This window comes from Neurospora hispaniola, assembly GCF_033458365.1.
Source record: "Neurospora hispaniola strain FGSC 10403 chromosome Unknown B0T23scaffold_1, whole genome shotgun sequence".
In the NCBI taxonomy this organism is placed as follows: domain Eukaryota; kingdom Fungi; phylum Ascomycota; class Sordariomycetes; order Sordariales; family Sordariaceae; genus Neurospora; species Neurospora hispaniola.
Window position 1 is genome coordinate 1,378,090 of NW_026944406.1, and position 7,848 is coordinate 1,385,937.

The window sequence follows — 7,848 nt, forward strand, 5'->3', positions numbered from 1 at the left end:
CTCCCTACCTACCTACACCCTCCAGAGTCCAAAACTTCGACAGGTTACCGAGTCTTTTCACCCCCATACCCACATATGAGATTTCCCCGATTACATACCTACGCTGGACTACCACGCCCGCACGGCTCTCATGCCCCTTCCAGGCCAATAAGCTTCATCCCGTGGCCTTGCTTTCTTATGATTGCGCGCGAACCCTGAAGCGCCGAAGCTTGCTTCCCTCTCTCTCGCCTCTTACATTGGACTCCGACTGTACGGGTCCTACTCCTGGCAAGCTCCGTCTTAGCTTCCTCCTCATTGCCCCGTTCCTGGGTTCGGAAAACTAGGGCTTGTTGTTCGGAAAGCTCCATGGTGTTGCCACAGCTTATGCGCTTGGGCTACTGCTTGCTCCCGCCTGTCGTCTGAACTATCTTCCCCCTTTGGCTACTGCTGTTTGGCGTAAACGGTGTATCTGTAATACGGATACACATACATATTACCCAGCATGGACCCAGGCCCGCCCGACCCAAAACGGCCCCGTCTGTCAACTACCTCATCATGGTCAGTAGGTGGTGCGCACCACGGTGTGTCGCTTCTACATCCCACGCCATCTCCGACTGCTGGTCAACAGCATACTCAACATCCTCATCATCCTAACCACCCCACGCCATCGCCGCAATATCAACAAACCTCCCCTCATCCGTTCTCACGACCCCAAGGTCCTGGTGATCCCGGCGCCGCGCCTGCTGTCTCGCATCCCCACCCGCCGCCGCCGCCGCCGCCACCTCCGGCTCCGTCGCAGCAAGGCCCCGTCGACGACCGGCGACATCATGAGCCCGACCGATATCCACCTATGCAAGACCACCGACAACACCATCCTTCATCTCAGCCACCGCCAGCACACCACCAGTACAACCCTGGCTACCATCCTCCTCCGAGAGAAGTTGTGGTGAAGCAGGACCCGGCCGACGACAGCAACACACCACCACACCTACGGAGGCCCAACTCGACGGGCCATGCTCCCGACGGCATGACACCAGGGACCCCGATGTCAGCTCTGCCTCACCAAGGATACCCTGACGACAAACGCCATATGAGCTATGACAATGGTCCGCAACAAAATATGTACAGACAACCGAGTTTCCCCCCTCAAACGCCCATGGCGCATGGCCAGCCATACGACTACCCCCCTCACTATGGACATCATGGCGACCTTCCCTATATCCAAATTGCCCCAGCGGCAGGAAAGCGCAAGGCGCAGCGAGCATCGCAGGTTGGTTTGGGTTCTGGCTTCAGGATATACACGCAACTTGCGATTCAGCAAGAGTTGCGACATGGACGTAAAAGGCTAACTTCCCCCATAGGCCTGTGATATGTGCCGGCAGCTGAAGGCTAAATGTGACGAGCTTAAACCCTGTAAAAGCTGTAAGGAAAAGAAGGTCGAATGCAAATACCGTGAGGCGGTGCCAAAGCAGTAAGCACCTGTATACCGGCTGTCGGGTGGTTGTTGCATTGCTGACCAAACAATATAGACAAGACAAAGTCGCGGCCGATATCTTGGAGAACCTCATGGGTCTGAGGAACGAGTTCAGCATGTTCAACCATCGCATCACGAGACTCGAGAAGAGGTTGGAACGCGTTGCGCCGCCGTTGGAAGCGCATCCGGAGATGATGTCGTCGGATGATGATCGTCCGGCCTCTGCTGACTCAGCAGTCATTGAAGATGGCTACAACTCGTCGTCGCCAGGAGGCTCGGAAAACGCAGCAAGGACGCAGGCTCCTATAGATACACAGGAAGCGCGCAACATCACGAAAATTATGGACGAAGAGAGGGAACAAGAGCCTGGCCCATTTGTACGACCTGGAGCGCCCGCCATTCCGCTAAATCATACGACGCTAGCTGCCCTTCTGCTCAAGTGGAAGTCGATAAAGCGCCTAGCGCAACGTTTTTTGGATGCCGAAAACATCAAGTTTGTCGAAGAATATCCCATCCGACAGGAAGAGAGGCGGGGACTTCTTAGGTTATGGGGCAGAGGAGAAGGCCTCGACAGCAGCCGCATGGACAGAGAGTCCAACCACAACCTGGGTATGATGGAAGTTATTGATGACTACTCGGAAACGGGAGCGCCTTCGCCTGCGGATTGTTGGGGTGGAATTAGCGGCTCGCCTGGGCCGATGGACCACAGGTCTACCATGGTCGGAGTCCAAACCTTGGACTTTTCGGAGGAAACCGTCTGGAAGTACGTGCAGAGCTATCTGGACAACATTCAAAATATGCATCCGCTCATAATACCGAGAGAGCTGCATGCGATGGTGCGGTTGTTTTTGGATGGTATTCAGCAAAGTACCAAGAAGCCCAAGGGTAGTGCTGGAATCGCAAAGTTCGTTGGAGCGCCCCCGCTGAGCGTGCAGGGCGAGACAGGGGCCAAGAGGAAGCGCTCCCCCGTACCCGACGGCGCAGACTCGCCAACGATGCTACCCAGGTCGGGCAAGCCGACATTTCAGCGATCCATCAACAACGCGCTTGTGTTGCTGGTTCTCGCGCTGGGCAAGATTTGCCTAATCAAGGATAGAAAGCTCCCGGATGTCGTGCCTGTGAGCGAGCCTTCGCATGGGTCGCCAATGGTACGTAACGGCTATCCTGCCTCTCCTATACATGGATCTCCGCCGTCGTATAGTTCACAATCGCACTCGGCGGGTTTGCCTTCGCCCAAGGATAGCGCAGATAGGTCAGGTCCTAGTAGGCGGCAGTCGTTCCAGGGAGGCGGCGCGCCTGCTATGAGGGTAGGATCGCTCAAACGGAACATGGATGTGATTCCCGGCCTGGACTATTTCGCATACGCGACAGATATCTTGGGAGGACAGCTGGCGGGAACGAGCTTGCGGCACATTCACGCATACATCTTGGCAGGTCTGTATCATGGGCAGTTGGGAAGAGTCATGGAGAGCTATGCCTATATCAAGGAGGCTGGTTGGGCTCTGCAGATTAAGATGAGACCGTAAGTCAACTTCTGCTTCTCTTTCTTGACTGAGTGCTAACCCGAGTACAGGAGTTTGGATCGGCTGAAAAAACTTCAAGAAAACCATCCGTTCAATATCAATGCTGTTAAAGAGAAGTCGGATAACCAGATCGTCTTTGCCTTTTGGACGTGTCTGCAGCTTGAGAGGTAGGCAAACATCGTGAGGATTTGATGAAGGGGAATAGGCTAACACGTACACTATAGTGACATCGTGGCCGAGCTTCCTCTCCCGCAATCGCACATCCTTGCGTTTGAGGAAATTATGCCATATCCCAACATCAACCTGGCCAAGACCCACGGCTTTGAGGAGCATGTCTTGCAAAGCTACCTTGCACAACTATACCTCCGGAAGTCGTTGAATCAAATTCATCAAATGCTTTATAACCCCGAGGATCCGCGATCGCTACGGGCGCAGAACGGCACCCCACCCGGAAATATCATTGAGGTCATCACGAAATCTCTCGATCTACGCTTCGTCCCTCCCGAGTACAAGTTCACGCACGAAGATCCGCCAGCTGGAGACCTTCTTTCCGCCCGATTGCGTGCCAAATACTGGGGAGCCCAAGTTATCACTTACAGGCCGTACATCCGACAGATTCTGGAGTCGAATATGGCTCAGATGGCGACAGCCGAATCCCCGATGCCAGCCAGCACTCCCAGCGAAGCCATGACTCCTCTCGATACCCAGATGCACAGCGTAAATGGCGAGATTACTCAGGATACTATTGAATATGCAAAGAAGGGAATCCGGGCTCTTATTGAAAGCACAAGGGCGTTTCATGGTTTGCCAGATAAGCGGTTTGTTGTCACTAATATTTTTGGCACTGCACATGCGTAAGTACCTCTTCTTAAGCAATTCAATGATATATGCAGTACTGACATTCAATTCGCAGTCAATGGGGCAACCTTCTCACACTTGCAGCTGTGTTCAGGGATCCGACACTTCACCCTCATGTTGACGAGCAGACACTTAAGGAGCTCTTCTCGAGGACCATAGCCTTTTTCCGGATCATCGCCCAACCAACTAGCGCACTGGCCGTTGACATGCGCATTCTCGAGGGCTTGGAGCGCGAGTTGTGGCACAAGCCGAACAGTGTGGACATGTTGATGGGTAATAACCACCATGTTACTTCCTTTGTGAGCACACCAATTCCAGGCCCGCCGCCGCCGCCCTCAGGTCCAAGGCCGGCAACACACTCTGCACCACCACTAGGGCCACCAGGGCCATCACCGCAGATGCCCAGGAGTCCTATACCGCCAATGCAGCATAACATGCATGGCCCTGGGGGTCCAGATGGCATGATGCCTCCTTTACCTCCTATTCATCAACACCAACACACACATCCCCTTTGAGAGAGATTTTGCATCTCGACCACAATATGTGTTTTGGCATTTTGGATATTGTGAAGGACTTTTACGACGCTTGGTCCGAAAGTTATAATTTCACTTATGTACGAACAGAAAGAGAAGGATAGAGGTCTTTGCGAGTGAGCGTAACAATCGAAGGGTTATTAGGCGATGTTGGTTAGCATGTAGGATGAAGTGGACATGACACTGTCCTTTTCCCTCGGATATCGAAGCGGATACACATCAACTCATACTCAGGATGCACCATGGTATACACACGGGCGCTGCATAATCATACTTGCATCAGCATATTTTGAGAGAGGAGGAGAGAGAGAGAGAAGGAAAGAGCATATCTACCACACTGCTTTGGCGTTGTCAATTACCTACCTATCTGTCAACCTCACATCCCTACTACCTACCAACCGCCCATCTATCCTCATCAGATACCCATACCAATCAAACAATGTCACTCAGTCTTGACATCTTACTACATACCTTTCAACTCAAACGCCTCCTACATTACATCGTCTCTATGACAACTCACTCCTTCACACCGACCGACCAAAAGAGAGTGTTTTCCGAAACAACCCACGCACAACTACTACTCGTCGACCCCGTCAAACACTCCCTACTACATACAGCCGGTCCGACCCTCTTCTGTCGTCTACCGCAAACAACAACCGCCAAACAAATCAAACACACACACATTGCTCACATTATAAAACACCCACAACAACAAACAACATCAACCGACCTGTCTCTAGCATCTGCATAGGTATCGTTATCAAGGGAGAGGAGGGGGAGCACAAAAAATGGGGGTCCACGGAGGATATACCACTTTGTCTGTCTTGTCCATCTATCTTCTACCTGTATGTGTGAAATGTTTGTACGCTGCATGTCTGCATTTTTTTTTTTTTTTTTTTTTTTTTAGGTACTTATTATCGTGTGTATCTGTCAAGAATTTGGTTTTTTTTTTTCCCGACTTGTCTATTTACCTACTTACAATTATGTACCGTACTTTTTACTTTCCTTCTTTTTCTTTTCTTGTATTTATTATCCATCCTGTTGAACAGTGTCAAAATAACTGGTGGCGTGCGCGAAGGAACATGGGAATACTAGGTAGCATCGGGAGGAGGAAATCACAATACCAGCCAACAATCAAAACTAACTTGGATTAATTATACCACTGCATAATCTGGGTGTTATTACTATTGTTGATGGGCGACTTATTGTACGTAGTTGATGTCATTCCCCCATCTCTACTCAACTCAACCGTAAGGGTTCCATTTGCATTAATGCCCTAAGCAAGCATCAAGCGTGCCATGCCATGCCATGCCATGCTATCATGATTGCTACCTAGTGTTCATCAAATACCATCACGGTTTTTTTGCATCACCTATTGATATAATACCGTGCGTAATGATACTTCATAAACGCCAATGACCAAGTCAACTTATAACCTCATCCATTCATCCTTCTTACCCACAATCTCTCTGCCCCATCTATTCGTTCCTCTTTTTTCAAGCTTCATAACCCATTAACACCTCTCTCTCATAGTAACCTCTGCTCACATGCTCACAACAAAACAACAATCAAACAAAGCCACCCATCCGGATACGCCGCGTCCCTCATCAACTCCTCGAGCGGCGCACTAAAAGGCACGGGAGCTCCGTGCAAAATGACATTTGCTAGGACGGGGTCCCGGCTGCTAGGGAAGAGGGCAGGGAGCAGGGACTTGAGGGCTTGTCCTAGGGTTTGGGGTGTTCCTGTGTTTCGATTTCGGGAGTTAGTCGGGGGTGGATCAAAGCACGTCGAATAGGGGCGGAAATCGCGAAAAACCTACGGTTGTTTGAACCCCGTGGAGGAACGAGGGTTTGCATCACGCGGTAAGAGCCGGAGGAGCTGGAGCCGCCGGGTCTTTGGGGTTGTTGCTGGTCTGGTGAAGGTGGTGGTGGTGAGGAAGGGATGTAGATCCGTATGGGAACGTTTTTGAGGGCTATGGGAGCGTTGAGCAGGTGGGTGTTGACTTTTGTGAAGGCTTGGTAGTCATCTAGTTCCGTAAGTTAGTATTTCCTCCTCCCTCTTGGGAGGAAGAGCAGAAAAAAAAAGAAGGAGGGGGGGAGGAGGAGGAGTAAACATACTATCCTGCACAGCATTCCATAACGCTGTGGTATGCTCCTTACTCAGGCCCATGATCCGTTTTGCATTTCCATTTCGGATGAAATCCGCCTAAGCATAAACATTCTTGTCAACACCGGCCATATCCCTATAAAGTTTTTACTTTTCACAAAGAACCAAACAAACTCACCTCCTTGGCACTATTCATAAAGGTGTCACAAATATCCCACTCCATCCCATCAGCAACCGTCAACCTCCATGGCAGCTCACTCGGCTGGTATAGATCCACCAGTAACCCGACCGCAAAGTTACGGAGATGGACTTCCTCATGGTGGAAACTCGAGCACGGAGTACCGTAGTAGGCGGTCAACCGTGGCAGCAGCAAAGCGAGGTAGCTGAAGCGCGGCACCGAGCAGATGTAGGGCGTCTTGGGATGTGACTGGTGTGTGATGTGGAGAGGGATTTGTAAGGACCAGAGGGTTTCGGGGATGGAGGTTGGTTTTGGTTTGGGGGGTAGGGAGGGGATTACGGTGGATGATGATGATGATCTTTGGGGGAGGTCATCGTGGCTGCCGTCTCCGGATCTTGGTTCGGCTGGCCCTCCGGCTCCACCCCGGAGACTCGAAATGAAGCCCGAACTCAAGCCGAGACCGATTCCGGCTCCGGCTCCGGTCCCTCGTGAGGATCGGAACGGAGTAGAGCGGAACGAAGGAGATGATTGGTACTGGTCTTCTTGGTAGGGGGACTCTTCCCGTTGCGGAAGCTGTGGGGAATAGGAGTAGGGGTTGGGGGACGCCATGCCCACCGTGCAGGCTAGCTACCTCAGGGACCGGCCGAGTCTACTGCTGGGCTGAGGCTAACCTGACCTGACCGGTTGACAGCTGCCGGACCGGTGGACAGGTGGGTGGCACGGAGTGGGATGTGCGATGTCCTCTTGTCTTGGCTGCGGTGGCGGCGAGGGTCGCGATGTTTGGGGCCTTGCTTTTGCAGGGAGGAGGTTTGCTGATCAACGAGATTGGCGGGGGCTGTTACTGTTTCATACAGTAAAGTCCAGCCGGTCAGAAGCAAGTTGGTTATCGATGGCTGTAGTGATGGTATTCCTGTTTCTTTGCTTCTTCCTCGTCTTTGTTTCGTGAAGTGAGGCGGGTGGTTGAGGTGACGTTGAAGTTCAGATGACGGTGAGTTGTTAGCGGGTAGCTACAGTGGGGTATGGCAGGTGATAGGTACAGTGGTGCATCCCGTCATCGTGACTGCCTTGGATAGAGACGACCAAGTCTGAATACACACATATTGCGGCAAGTCATGTTTGCGACAAAGTCTAAAATCAATTTTGTTTGGTTCCCGTACTTAATATCACATTGTAAGTCTGTGAGGTTTCGGAGCTTAC

General features: G+C 51.7%; 2 protein-coding genes across 2 annotated transcripts; one reads left to right on the forward strand and one right to left on the reverse strand.

The window, feature by feature from the left end:
- The first annotated feature begins 204 nt into the window (after positions 1-204).
- B0T23DRAFT_5922 (uncharacterized protein) lies at positions 205-4,578 on the forward strand. Its single transcript, XM_062841514.1, has 6 exons — positions 205-1,249; positions 1,341-1,450; positions 1,509-2,975; positions 3,027-3,143; positions 3,201-3,830; positions 3,890-4,578. Exons 1-6 carry the CDS (start codon positions 482-484, stop codon positions 4,347-4,349), a joined length of 3,552 nt encoding a protein of 1,183 aa, XP_062696634.1. The 5' UTR covers positions 205-481; the 3' UTR covers positions 4,350-4,578.
- A 1,112-nt stretch (positions 4,579-5,690) lies between these two features.
- B0T23DRAFT_5939 (autophagy protein Apg5-domain-containing protein) lies at positions 5,691-7,481 on the reverse strand. The gene is made up of 4 exons (XM_062841516.1): positions 6,652-7,481; positions 6,485-6,572; positions 6,187-6,393; positions 5,691-6,109 (listed from the first exon to the last, which is right to left on the reverse strand). Exons 1-4 carry the CDS (start codon positions 7,258-7,260, stop codon positions 5,919-5,921), a joined length of 1,095 nt encoding a protein of 364 aa, XP_062696635.1. The 5' UTR covers positions 7,261-7,481; the 3' UTR covers positions 5,691-5,918.
- Positions 7,482-7,848: the final 367 nt, after the last annotated feature.